The sequence below is a fragment of the Genypterus blacodes genome, unplaced genomic scaffold (genome assembly GCF_046128005.1).
Source record: "Genypterus blacodes isolate CSIRO-AG114 ecotype Tasmania unplaced genomic scaffold, CSIRO-AGI_Gbla_v1 ptg000070l_1, whole genome shotgun sequence".
In the NCBI taxonomy this organism is placed as follows: Eukaryota; Metazoa; Chordata; class Actinopteri; order Ophidiiformes; family Ophidiidae; genus Genypterus; species Genypterus blacodes.
Genome location: NW_027466880.1, coordinates 1,888,280 through 1,902,841, shown reverse-complemented (window position 1 = coordinate 1,902,841; position 14,562 = coordinate 1,888,280). Strand labels below are relative to the sequence as shown.

At 39.8% G+C, this 14,562-nt stretch overlaps 2 protein-coding genes across 2 annotated transcripts; both read right to left on the bottom strand.

The window, feature by feature from the left end:
* Positions 1 to 681: 681 nt before the first annotated feature.
* On the bottom strand, positions 682 to 4,554 carry abhd14a (abhydrolase domain containing 14A). Its single transcript, XM_076156982.1, has 5 exons — positions 4,159 to 4,554; positions 3,083 to 3,366; positions 2,792 to 2,907; positions 2,025 to 2,260; positions 682 to 1,894 (listed from the first exon to the last, which is right to left on the bottom strand). Exons 2-5 carry the CDS (start codon positions 3,346 to 3,348, stop codon positions 1,712 to 1,714), a joined length of 801 nt encoding a protein of 266 aa, XP_076013097.1. The 5' UTR covers positions 3,349 to 3,366; positions 4,159 to 4,554; the 3' UTR covers positions 682 to 1,711.
* A 416-nt stretch (positions 4,555 to 4,970) lies between these two features.
* Positions 4,971 to 11,535, bottom strand: hyal2b (hyaluronidase 2b). The gene is made up of 4 exons (XM_076156676.1): positions 11,336 to 11,535; positions 9,380 to 10,359; positions 8,798 to 8,887; positions 4,971 to 8,718 (listed from the first exon to the last, which is right to left on the bottom strand). The coding sequence occupies exons 2-4, from the start codon at positions 10,328 to 10,330 to the stop codon at positions 8,329 to 8,331; spliced, it is 1,431 nt and encodes a 476-aa protein (XP_076012791.1). The 5' UTR covers positions 10,331 to 10,359; positions 11,336 to 11,535; the 3' UTR covers positions 4,971 to 8,328.
* Between the last annotated feature and the right edge of the window lie 3,027 nt (positions 11,536 to 14,562).

Here is a 14,562-nt window from a genome sequence, read left to right as displayed (position 1 = left end):
TTATTTCACATTTAATGACACATTTAATTAATTTTTGACACATTTAATTAATTAATGACACTTTTAATTAATCTTTAATAGCGTATTTATTCATTTAATTTTGGCACTTTTAGTCCTCCATAAAGACTGAGTTTCTGAGCACAAAGAGGAAAAAAGCAAGTCACTTCACATAGCATGTGCTTTCTTATTTATAATAGCCATCTTAATCTCTGTGAAGGAGCACTTCTTGTGTTCAGTTATATTATTTATTGCATTTATATGACAATTGTGGACGGATCACTTTATCTTTCACAAACCCTCCTGTCCTTTTTTAACTCTGTAAATGAGTTATTGCTGGATCCATTGTGTGAATGAGGTCATGATCTCAGCGGGTAAGTCTATAACTTGGTAGTCATTCATCCACAGTGATAACAGGACATGAAGTGCTGTTCTTTAGTACAAGAGGTGCACTTTTCCGCTTCATCTGGTGTTAACTCTCCAATTTAAACCGACAGCTCATGTACGCACTGTGCTGGGTGGAAATGAACAGTTTCATGTCCACTCACTGTGAACACTCTGGACCTTTAGCAACTATGTAAAGGCTTTTATCTCTCAGAACAAGTATGTTACATAAATGCAATAACAACTACAACCATCTCTTCCTGGTATGGGACCTTGCCAGCTGGAAAAATATCAAGAACACACTGTTGCAATTTTTTATTGTAAGCTATGCACATATCTCATTTTAAGTTTGTTTTATACAGGATTGCCCAAACAAACTCATTGCAAATATATTATAGAGATTTTTTTATCATCATAATATAAATTAACATGAGCTATATTTAGCATTTTAATACAGTCCATAATCTTTTGTACATTTGTTTTAAATTACAATATGCACCAAATACTTTTGCTGATAGTGAGAAGAGCACACATTAGGTCTGATTGAAGCTGAGATGGTTACCAGATCCTAAAGAATATAATACATTTGTCAAATGTAAACAGTAAACAGAAAAGATGAAGCCATTTAAACACAAACACTGGCTACACTATTAGAATATTTACAGTATGGTGCATGTCACACTCAAAAATGGTAACAATGAAGCAAAGACATTCCATGTTCACGTGCAAACAAAGGCATGAAACACAAGAAATTAAACTCACACCTATACAAGATGAAAGCAGCACAAACAGATGTTCACACAGCAGTGGTGTGCGTTCTGTGGCATTATACCAATAACACTGTTGCTCCTGATACGTTGTGTTATGATTATGTATAAATTGGAAAACTTTTTTTTTCCTTTACTTGGGCAGCATTGGGATAAGACGCACAAAATGAATTGTCAAAATAAACTGGAATAGTATCTAGGAGGAAACACTATATGCGTATAGCACTTCCTGATAATAATATTCTGCTGATGTGTGCTTGCAGATACAGTTTAGAATGATAGCTGTCAACAGTTTTTAGTAACAGGCTTTTTTATAGGTGGCATTAATGAAATCTTAAAATATGTACACATTTTCAAACATGTGAGTATGGTTAAGTGTCACATGTACAAAGACGAGTTTACATGCCTGTTTCTGTTTACTGATAATACTTTCATGTTGATATGTTCTTTGCTTCAGAAGTCGGGGAGATGAATCGTTGTTCAGAGGACTTGTGTTCGTCCATCAACATTCAGTGTAACAGAGTCTTTCCTTTGCTTCCATCACTTCTCCTCCCAAACACATCTCACTTCAATTTGCTCAGGAATTCCATCAAGCCTTGGTGAAATTCCCGGGGTTTGTCAATGTAACAGGCGTGGCGAGCCCCCTCCAACTTCAGCACGGTGTGATGTGCAAGTTGTATGAGGTTCTTGTGGGACTGCGCACCAAGGTTTGTGTCGAGGGCTCCATACACAATGAGAGTGGGAGTCTGCAAAACACAAACAGGGCCGTCAAAGAGAACATACAAAGTCAAAATTTAAACCCATGTATAGACATTTCTCTATTTTCTCTCCTAATCCCTACATAATGTAAAGCAGCGTATTCAAAACATCTCTCACCTGAATACTTTGGTACTGTTGTGGAGTGTAACTTCGGGTACCAACTGGTGCTATGGGAACATAGCCGTGTAGCTGAGCAGTGTTCTTCATCAGGAAGGGGATGGAGTAATGTCCACTCATGGAGGGACTCAAAAGTACAGCTGCCCGGACACCCAGGGCCTCCATGAACCTTGAGAGAAGGTCCACCCGACTCTGATCAGTCTTCAAACCCTCTGAGTCTGGTGACTTTCCATAACCTCCAAGAAGAATATGTGAAAAAAGCAGAAGTTAGTTTTAAATACAGCATACAGCGTATTTTACAGATATTTACACCTTTTTGCATCGTCATTGGCATGTGTGCATCGATGGTGATACAAGCAGAATTTAGTGTAGATAGGAGAATGCGTCGTTGTTCACAGAACATCAAATAACAACTAAGAGGATTTGGTGATTTTATGTCACTGAATCCAGCCCACAACCCCGACCGCATTAATTTATTTTAACCACAAGAGGGCGCCATCCACAAATGAACAACACTCCACAACACAACAACAACATCAGGGCAAAATGGAAATCTGTATAAATGTGTGTTTTAACATATTCTTATTCCTTGGGTTGAATTCACTCCTAGTACACAAGCTCAGGTCTCACATGTGACTGTGTTCTGATTACCACTGCGCTCTAAACAAAACAACTTGTGCTGCTTAGGTGTACACTGAACATTCAGATACAATCATTACAGTACATAACGATAGAAACGATCATGTCAGCAGGTTTTTTAGTTCTACCTGGCAGATCCATTGCTAAAGCCTGGTATCCATTAGTCGCCAGCAAGGCCAGCGTGCCTATTTCTTCCCAGGTTTTGGATGTGAAGGCTTGGCCATGCAGAAGCACCACCTGGAGCCTGAACAGAGAAATCATTTCAAGAGTTTACACCAAACTGTGCTGTGTCTGAGCTGTTTCTGTATGGATTTAAACTGACTCATAAAACTCTTTGGATTAAATGCTTACCATTACAAAATATATTCATATTTGCAGAATGTTTAAAGTCAGTTTAAGCTTGTGTTGCCACAACTCACCTTGGCAATATCTGGCGTCCAGCTCCATCAACAGGTAAAGCCTCTCTGAAGAACAGTGGGGGGTCCCCAGGAAGTTGTCCTGTCCGAATAGACACATTGATGGTTGGAAGTGGAGGAGGCGGGGAGGCAGCCCCCAGGCTCATTCTTTGAGCTTCAAGGGACGGTTCCATGCTGCCCTGGCGAATGGATGGCAGCAGCAGGTACAGCAAGACAGTGGCCAACAACACCAGGCCCAGAACAACAAGACGATTACGCAAGAAATTCATTTTGCCAAGATGACCAAACTAGGAAGAAGACAGTAGACAGCAAGGTAGATTAGCTATGACGTCAATCAATGACAAATAAAGACAAATACCTTGGAAAAGTCTATCTCTTAAAAGTAAACAATAATTTGAAACAAATCTCGATGAGGCTTAAGAGTTCATACACAATTCTTCCACCAGAGACAGAGTGCTTGGTCATTTTGTGTCATCATCAGTGTCACCCTTATCCAAGTTTGCCTACATCTGCCTAGCAACAGTGCAAGACTTCCCTGTTTTGCATTACAGTTCATTCAATAAATGGAGTTACTTTTTTTTACTGTTTGACAGTATAAATATGCATGTAGGTAAATACATCTTTACCACCGCCACCACTGTGGATCTTTTTGGTCAATATATACATATGGTAAAAACAAATTGATGAAAAATGTGGTGTCTACCTTGAAAAAATATAATTAACCCAAACTAAAGACCTCGGTTGGCCTTGGATAAATGAAGTGATCTAGTTCCCGTTTTGCCAGTTGCGTGTGCTTGTTTAGATAAGCCGTAAATAGATGCACTGTTTGATGATAATGTCATCTTGTGTACATTTACAATCTATAGGAATAGCAATGACGCCTAAATACACAATAGGTGTATTCAATTAAAGTTAAACCTCATGAATGAAGCACAGAAATCTATAGTACTGCAGCCCCATCATTGTAATTATTAGCTTAGATAATTTAACGAAACAAGCAAGGCAGCTAACGTTAGCTCCATCTTAGCACAATGACACGATGCAGGACTGGACTGGACTGTGTGGATGGGCAGACATACCAATACAGGGAAGAAAATGGTTTAACGCGTTCACTGACAGCAGGAGGTGGGTGACTGCTTTATCGCCATGTCCTCTGAATCGCTAGTGGCCAGCTACGCGTCTGTAATAACCGCTGAGATGACGGTGTCCAGTGGGGAACGCTGCTGACAACCATCGGTCAGCGATGGTAGTAGCCGAACTAGCTGTGGATTAAACTGACAACACAAACTGGAGCTAGATTTACATTCTTAAGCGAGAAACGATGTCACATTTACATTCGACAGAAGATCCTAAAAAGTGAATGTGAAATGTTGATTAAGATGAGGAAGTTGGGCAATGTTATTCAGATATAAATAAATCTGTTATCCCTCTGTATCTACTAAAGCTATGCGTAAAGCAACTGTTGGTTGTCGGAGCGCATTAAAAGTCGCACACAACAACAGTAATAACTGCGTCATTTCCTGTTAAGGCAGCTGAAAAGGGCAAGTATTTTACAAATCCATATATGACAGTTATTAAAAATATAAAGATGTATAAACAGAGGGAGAATAACAAAAGTAAAACAAATGTAATATCTTGACACGAGCCCTCTGGATATTTTAGTTCCTCCTGAGAATTCAAACATTCGTCATTCGTCAAACAACCGTCATTCATCAAGTCATGCCTTCTCTCTGACATCTCTTCAGCCTTTTCTACGTTTGTCTTTTCATCCAAAAAAATATACCCCGACTGATGTAGGAAATAACTGCTAATCTCCACGAAGAAGTATCTTGGTAATTTACGTTTCATTAAAGTAAATAACACACACAACACAAATAATAAACAGGATGGCTTTTAAATCAATTTTATTCCATAAACTTAACATGTAACTGTAAAAGGTGGATATGAAATAAATCTTTACAACCTGTGCAACCCTTGGAATGTTTTTAGATTTGGTTTCACACAATAGGATATATTGTTTTGGCAAAGGGAGGCTTTGAAATTAAGCTTTTCCCTCAGTAATACTTAAGCAAAGCAGCTGCTATGTTGGATGCAACAAAGCCAAAATAGTACTTAATTTATTTTGTAGATACACTAGAAATACTCTTGAAATATATTCTATACTTTTTAAAGAAGTCTTGAAGGGGCCTTACCGTTCTTTTCGCGTTTTAATCCATTGCTTTGCATTTCTTATTTTAAAAATACTGTATGTAATTGTTCTACATTTTTGATTGTTTCACCTTCACTGTATCCACTGGTTTCCATTCATTTACAAATTATATTGAAGTCATTTTGCAAACTTGGAATCTGAGTAAAAAAGTCCATTCTTTTATCAAATGTAGAATGTGACCATGTAGAGTAGATGATCATCGTGATGGGTTATCTATCTTTCAAACCTTATTTTAATGAATTTGATTTTCAAGTGTTGTGGAATAGAAACCAGAACAATCCAGCAAACACTCAACAATCTAAAACACACAGATGTGTCTTAAAAATGCTTAGCAGTTCACTCAGTTATGGGCCAAACATGCCAAAACAGTGCTAGTGTTGTTAAAGCACTTCCTCTTTCATTACCCTTTATTTTTCAATTGATACCCCATCTCCATTACATGTACTGTATTTCCTCCACATGTATACCAAAGACACCAATGTTATCAAGACTTTTTCAGACTTTGCTTTCTGCTATTAACAGCAACTTTGGTTAAACAGGATTGATACTCTGAGAAGCACTGACATATTTCAAAGCTCAGAAAGATGACACTTCAGCAGTTTTTCCTTTAAAACATTAAGTACAAATGACATACAAAACAGACAAACTGTTTTCATAATACAACTGATGCGGTAAGGGAGGTATACAAACCACGGAAAACCCATTTCTTTGCACAAGATTCACATTGGCACACATCTCTAAGGATCTGCATCCTACAGAAGCACAAAGCTTTAAAAGAAAGAACTCTGTACAGTAATGACTATATGCCTACACAGGCCTTTGTATCCAGCAAGAGAACAGTGATTCTCTTCTTGGTGCAAGTGGAGTCAGATACACTCTTAACAGAAAATGAGCTAAAGTGCAGAATTGCAAAAGTTTGCAGCATTCTTGTTTGATCACAATGCAATTTGTGTATTTCTTTCTTTTTCCAGTTTGAGTTTGTGAACATCACTGTACATCTGCCTGCTTGTCAGCTGAGGTTCACCTAAGCAGTCATACTTAACATACTTAACAATAACTCAACAGCAGGGCCACTGATACAATCTGCAGTGCAACCATTCATTGCAATTCATTCCAGCAAAAAATAGTGCGACATTTCCTGCATCACAGATGCTGACACCACTTCTCTTCACAGTGATTCTGGTGGAAATTAGCATTGACCTCCTGCATCAAACACAAACAGCTGCAGTTTTCTGTCTGTGTGCACGGTGATGCAGGTGGAAGATGCAAACCTGAGGATCACTGTGATGAAATTCTTATGTCAAGTTTCAAGTCTTTTCCTGTTGATTTTCATACTGTTGTGAAATGAATGGAAACTAATGGCTGCCTGGATTAGAAACTTGTATCCAAAAAATGCAATATACTGATATGTCTTATAAAATGGTTGGTGGTTGTGTAAATTATCTGCAAGGAGCATGTGAGCTAAAACAAGCAAAAACAATGGTAGTGTTGCAGTAGACGTAAAGCACTTCCTCCTTTTATTACCTTTTCATTTCAAATGTATAGCTTGCAATTGTAAGCGCCTCCACCAAAATCGGGTTATTGTGTAGTTGGCCATTTATGCTTCTAGTTGGTAATAAATTCCCTGCCTATTACTTCTCTGCAACGTGCAACCACAAATTGGCAAATGTCCTGTGTGACAAACGCTGTTATTTCACAGTGATTTTGGTCTAAATAATAGCAGATACCTTCTCCCATCTGTCCATCTTTTGCCTTTTACACATCCTCTTTTTAAAAATGCTCTGAGGTCTGAGATGAACACTGCAGTGAGACAATCACTTCAAAAAACAGCTTTAAAAAGAGTGTTTTCTAGCCCTGGTATAACTGAAACAGGCAGTTCCAGCCATTGTGTTTCTGTGAGCCAAAGATAACAATTAACGTCAGAGTGTCATAGTTAGAACTCAATATTAAGGCCATAAATCTGAACAGCTTGATTCATCCCGATGCACACTGTAGTGTTGGGTGGGAGCAGAAAAAATTAGTTCCACTGCAATGCAACAATCTGTCAATACAGTGTTAAGATGAACATTTATGTAACTTAACTCAATCCTTTTTCTTGCTTCAGCCTCATTTTGTGGCTTTTAAATCATGTGTTCATGATTTAAAAGCACACTCCTAAAAGGTTCCCTTTAAGTTAGAAAGCTTTCTTATATAAGACAATCCCACAATGACACACACTGAAGTCCTGCTGGGCGTGGAGTGACAGTGTGTGTCCTCATCTGGAGGTTGATGTCAACACGGACGGTGGCAAAGTCCTTAAAAGGATACTTCTTCATTTTGAAGTATGGTGGTATGAGTTACTGACCGAGCAGGCAGTCCTGAGATCATAATCTCCCACATGAGGCAACAGACTCGCTGACAAACACAAAACCTCTAAACCACCCACATTACAATACACTGAATTTGTATAATATTGCTGCTCTCCTCAGGACTCTTTAATGTTGGAACTATGTTGCATGTTGAAGTATGTAAGCACATTAGTATCCACTGGAGATGGACGCTCTTTTGAAAGCGCCTGATGGTGGATTAAATGGGAGAAAGCATTGAAATGGTGAACTACTTCCATCTCCAGCACACAAATGGCTGATGGCGAAAGGTTCTGAAGTATAGATGTCACTGAAAAAAGAAAAATAATCTAGTGGCTGTGATCCTCTTTTAAACACAACAAATATGGTCTTTAAAATGACCACAGCTCCCTGACAGTGTCAACAAAGTGATCACCGTAAATAAAGCTTTGATTTATTTCAGTTACACTGGATTGCATTGGGTTATAAAGGTGTACCTGACAAAGAGGCCATTGTGTGGCTTAGTGTTGATGGACCATACCCTGTATGTGGAGGACAAGCTACTCACCTGGAGACATTTGACCACAGGATTGTCTGCCTGAGCCCACATCCCATTTAGCAGTGGTCAGGAAACTCATACCACCATAGGTCAAAAATCTGAACTGTCCCTTTAAAGGGTGGCAGAAGCGTTGCATAGTTTGGGCCTCACAGTTTCCTCAGTGTAGTAGAGAGAGGAGTACTAGTGGGAGTATAAGGCAAAGGGGCCAAGTCCCAAGGACAGAGGGGGCTCTATTCTGCCCTTTTTCTTTCTGAGCACAGGCCTCACCCCTGTACCCACTGTAGCACTGGCACTGGAAATGTGTACGGAAAAGAGACAGGTCTGCTTGGCCAGTCTTGCCTGAAACCTTCAACTGGCCACCCTGACTGGTGATGCTGTGGCTCTGGGGGCTGAGATGCAGGTAGGTGTCACTGTCCGATATCCTTCGCAGACAGCGGCCATGGGACCTACACAGCGTCTGACTGCACAGTTCTGCTGCCGTAGACACGTTGAGTAGGTACCGGCCCAGCGGTCCCTGGAGATACTGATTCAAGCTGGAGCAACTGGCCTGTGGGGTACAAAGATGTTCAACCAAAAGCACAGAACACTTGGGCTATCAAACACACAACGCATGACGTGTCACTTACGCTGTTACTTGCGTAGGAGGTGTCGCCCCAGAAGATCACACCTGCAGCTCCTAGTGCAACACTCTCACCAATGGTGGACACCAGGTCTGTCTGCAGTACATTTACACAAACACATCAGCTGTGATACAACTTTATGATTGAGTGTCATACCCGATCCAAGCTTGAAACGATAACTGTTGCTGCCATGTCAATGTTAAACTGAATGCTACCCACACACATGCACACATACTGATTATGCATCCTGCAACAATATGTTTTGGGGCAAAGACTTGGAAAGCATTTGACAAGATTCCAACAACCAAATACAAAAAGCATGAAGATCTTACTAAATGTGAGGCTTGTACAGGTGCTGAAGGCTTTTAGACACTTTTTATTCACACAGTATCAAAATAATCAGTCATTTCAATTCTGAAGAAATGTATGAATTAAATACATTAAAACTTTTGATTCAAATTCAAGTGAAACATCCCATTGACTTCTAGTTATGTGTCATGATACTAAATTATATTTGCAGTCCTGGAAACCTGATAATAAACACATAAGCCTCATATTCCTGATGAATTGCTACTTTTGTCAACTAACCTCAGTTAGGAGGGTCATCTGGTTGATGTAGGTAGGCCGGGTATAGACAAATACGGGGCGTGCTGATCCATTCCCGACGGATGCGAGGCGCATCGCCTCCTTTACCCGGTGTCGGACAAAGAGCCGCCCGTGAGTTGTCGATCGTAGTACAGTACCAATATATACAGATGGAAAGAGAGCGGTGCTTTCTGTCCACAACCAGTTCAGTTGGTCGTTACGGTCCACCTCCACATCAGGGCAGCGACCTGCGTAGTTCTTCAGGCCGCCCCTGTAGTCATGGTTATAACAATCTGGGAACAAGTAGAAGCCCCAAAGTTGATTGGGCCTCAAACTTTTGGCATATTTCAGAGTCTCTAGCATAAATTTGCGAGCTGACAGCTCAAATTCCTGTTGTGCAACTTTTCCCACCTGTTCTGAGGACCAACGAGAGTTCTTTTTGGCCACCATTTCACGTGATTTATTTCGATACATATCTTTAATATCCCAATTGCGGATCCAGAGAGGCCGCCACTCCTCCCAGTCAATAACAGCCAGACCTTTTGCATCTGGCTCCCGTATATACTTTTGCACACCTTCAGGCATCTTTTCATAGTGTTGCGTCAGGCTGGCAACCTGCGGAAGGCCTCCGTTCACTGCAGTGCCATCACGCTCATAATAGGGATACAATCCAAGGCGTTCCTTATAGAAAATTGTGAGGTTCTGCCGGACAAAGCCCTCATTGGGGGATGCCACAATATTGAAGAGGTCCAGATTGAAACGTATACCATGTCGTGGGCCACAGTCCTCGGTTGGGGCATTCCAGGCTAGAAGAACAGGCTTCTGGGAAAATAATGGCCAACTTGTCTGCTTTATGTCTGTTGAACAAAAGACTGTCCATGGTGTAAACTGAGTCACCAGTAACCAAGGCAGCAGACCGACCAGGCTGAAGAGAGAGTGAAACACAGCCCCCATGATCACCTGTCACCTTCTCTCCTCTTACTCTAAACAAAACAACAACAAAGCACTTTTGTTAAAATCTGTTCAATATGAAACCACAATGTTTGAATATGAGAAGGGTGAATCACTGGTGAGCTGAATTTCAACTCAAATACTTATTCTAGAGTTTTTCATTGCATTCAGTCACAGACGACAAAACAAGTGTATTCAAATAGATGTAATAATATATCCGATCCTTTCTTTAACCGTCTCCTACAAGGCACCAGAATTATATCATTATTCTAAAATAAGACAAGGGGCATCTTAGTATCATTTTGTTGAATTGAGTGATATTGCTTTGTCAAACTAGGCAGCTGCTTTTAAACAGAGAAGCAAATGAATTATGATGAATTGGCAGCAATAATAATGGAAGCAGCAGACTTCATACTCGTTTATGTGGCAGTAGTGATAGCTGTGTGACTGAACCAGTAGTAGAGTAATAGTAGCAGAACTTGTGGAAGCAGTGACAGCAGCAGTTTCATCTGTCAAATGAGGGTGTGGTTATAATCTGATTACTCTTAATATTTATCACAGCTGGCTGACGACTGATTCAAACACGTTCAGACTGTCACTCACATTACACGTGTTACAAATTAAATAGTTCAACACACTGTGTGGACTGCATGTGTGGGGAAAGGAACGCGAATCCCGAGGAAAGGGGAGTGTCGATTAGTAGAAAATCATAGTCAGAATGTATTTTGAAAAACATATATACGTGGTACATAAACAAACAGCCAATACAGCTGAGTATGGTTAGCAGCAGTCAACTCCCTGTAACAGTAAAGCTACATTTTGGAGTAAGTTTAAAAGTTGTTACGCGGGAAAATGACACAAAATGTCTGACTTATCTCTGTACCTCGGTCACAATTAAGTTATTCTGTCCACGGGCTAAAGTAAACTCTACACATTTGCCTACAATTTCAATGGACGTGAACGTGCTAAATGAGCTAACGGTAGCTATCGACCTCCTGCCCGTCTGACCTGTTCCGACGAGGCTCGGGTTGATGCTGAAGACTCTGCTTTGTTCCTCTCATGTGACTTTCTGTTAAATTACACCAAGCAGCACGGTTCCAATTCCCTGCCATGTGAATAATAATACAAATAACAGTAATCATGGTCCATCAGTCCATACTACATGTTTGGCAACTATGCCAGTCCTAGCTGTGAGACACTGCAGGCAGAAGCGACGATGGAAGAAATACTCTGGCGTTATTATGGGGTTCCTCTACATCTGTTTCAGAGGGGGGTTGCGAAATTATTAGAGAATTGATTTGCTCGGTTTTGCAATTTATATCCAGATAACACGAAGTTCTACACTTGTGTGATGTTAATATTAAAGATTGTATTAGTATGTGATGGATTTTGGATAAATTCGACTATGCAACAACATTCAGATTCTGTGACCTCCCCTGTGTGAAAAAGACAGAATGGTCTGTTCCACGAGCCAGCAGAGCCAATATCTCTGTAGTTCCCTTAAACGTTGTATACCCACTGCTGCTCCATTTGTTGACGTCGTTTAGGCAATGCATTCACGTAATCATATCGTCAGTCTTCATTCTAGTGTTTTTTTAAGGGGCTCCACAGATTTTGCACATAAAAATTATTATTGCATTATTTTCATTATTGTTATTGTTGTTGTAATTATACATATATTTGGCAAAAACTAAATTAGCAGGATACATATTGTGCAGTATTTATAATGCAGGACATTGTCGTTATAGAAACTAATAAGTGACCTACAGTTGAACTTTACCCCTAAAAAACAATTCTAAGATTAATATGTGTGTTTTGTTCCTATCTGGCAGATAGTCTGAGACATTTCTGGGTGGAACAATGAGACATCTTGCCTTAAGCTCTGCCAGAGATTGAAGATTCAGGACATTTTTCTCTGAATGATGGCTGTTTTCATGTCTACTTTCCAAATTGGTAATTTGTTGATCTCTTACCTGCTGTGTCCTCCTCTTGAATCCCATTATAGGAAAGTTTTTGTTCATTCTGTGCTGAACTCAGACACTGGTGACTTGAGAAACATCAAAGTCTGTTTTGATCCTTTGATGGATGATGTTGGAATAACATGTGGAAAATTCCCTCAACACATCCTTCTGTCAACTATTTTTTCCAACATAAGAGGCTGTTTCACGCTGTGAACTGAGTTTCCTAGATTTTGTTTTCCAAGATGGCAACAAAGTATTGACACCATAGTGATTGAATATACTTGAAAGTACTTCCAAATGCTTTATTGGTTCAAGAGTGGCCTTCCCCCACTGCACAAGGCAAATAAATGCAAAGCAAGACAAATGGTAACCAGAATATCTAAAAGAATTTTAAGTATTTCATGACTAGACTAGAAGTGGTTAGACATGGGTTATGGAAGAAGTTGGTCACAAGCAAAACCTTGGCTTACTTGTGATTTTGTGGTCTCTCTCTCTCTCTCTCTCTCTCTCTCTCTCTCTCTCTCTCTCTCTCTCACACACACACACACAGGCACACGTGTGCACACACACACACACACAGAGAAAATGATATACTGTATGCTTTGAAATGGAAGAGACATATATATATGTAACTCCATTTAATTCACTACCTAATGTAAGAACAGTAAGGCTCTGGTGCCCCTAGTTGTATGTTTATGTTTGTATCTACTGTATCTACAAAAGTTACCACGTATTTTCCTAGAAACTGTGTTCCCTTGTAATTCTGATAAGGGACTGTGTGTTATTTATTAGTTTAATCTGAAGCATGTTGTTACACAAGGGCTGAGAACTGACCTCTACAGGTTATGACCACAGATGTGCAATTCAACAAAGGCTTTGCCAAAACCCCTAAATTGCTCACTGGTGACTTGGCAGAATTAGAGGAACTTATAAGCACAAGTGTAAAGCCTAGAATTTACACAGCTGGTGCAGTGGTGCAGGTGGTTTACTGTAAAAGCACAGAAACTCTCTATGGACAAATACTGCTTGTTTGTTCTGCTGGATCACATTATTCAGGTCACTCGGTCACGTTATCTTGATGGTTTGTATTAGTGTTAAATATTACAGATCACAAAGTACCATGTATAAGAGCTGAGAATGTAAACATTATTTCTAGCTGAATGATGTTATTGTGCAAGGGGTCTTCTCTGAGTTAATAATTAACTGCATTTACGCAAAAACACTTAAAAAAGTGCTACTATACACTGTTTTTCCCCACTTAGTTGACCTCTTTGGCCCATTGACAGCAGGTTTATCTTAAAATATACAGCAGTTCATATGACTACTTACTATTTAAACATCCACTGAGCTATGATCACTGATATTCACAATAAGTTATTCTTGGATTCTCTGCAGTGTATAAGATGTGGAGAAAAGGACATGACCTACATAGAGGTTCAGATTACAATAATTCAAGAACGCCTATGTTTATAAGTCTACTTTATATGTGAGAAAATTTGCTTACAATTTTTTGTGGTCAAACTGGATTGAAGGTGGTTTGCTGAGTCAAATCACACTTTGGTGTCACGGCCTTGCGTATTATTGTAGCTTTGTGAACAAAAAAGTAATAGTAGTTTTATGTCTCCCCACAGCTCCAAATGGTATTTGGCCTTCGGGGAGCATCAAAGGAGCTTTTCATGAAAACAATTAAGTGGAGTGGATTTTGGCAAAGTGGACTTTATCCTCAAAGAAGAACAATATCAGGAATGTTTATTCGGAAAGTCTGTTCCCATGAGTTTGTATTGGTGACCTTTTAAGACGTTCACTTCTACCATTCCTCCCTCCATCAACCCCCAATTAGCTGGCAGACATGCCCGTAGCCATGGCTCGGCATCCCAATTTCCTGTGCTGGCAGCTTGTTACTGTAGGTACAACACAGGGGAACTGCAGGGGTGAAGAGGCCTCTTCCATGTTATAAACTTTTACTTTACGACCAAGACGTCTGGTTGGAAGATACTACTTGACAAGTTGTTCAGTCTGGCTGAATCTGGCTTTAAAAAAACTAATTTACTCCAAGAATCAACACCCTTTTCTCTCATCATGACACACTGAATATCCAGACCCTGATAACTTTATGAAAAACCTTTATGCAAAAAAAAATAAGACAGACATTTCAATATGTGTTACTACAACTTGTGGGCTCAGAATGATATGATGGAACTGTAATATATCGTCTTCTCGTGATGAAATGTGATGAATTATACAGAAAAAAAAAAGAGAGAGACCACGACACAG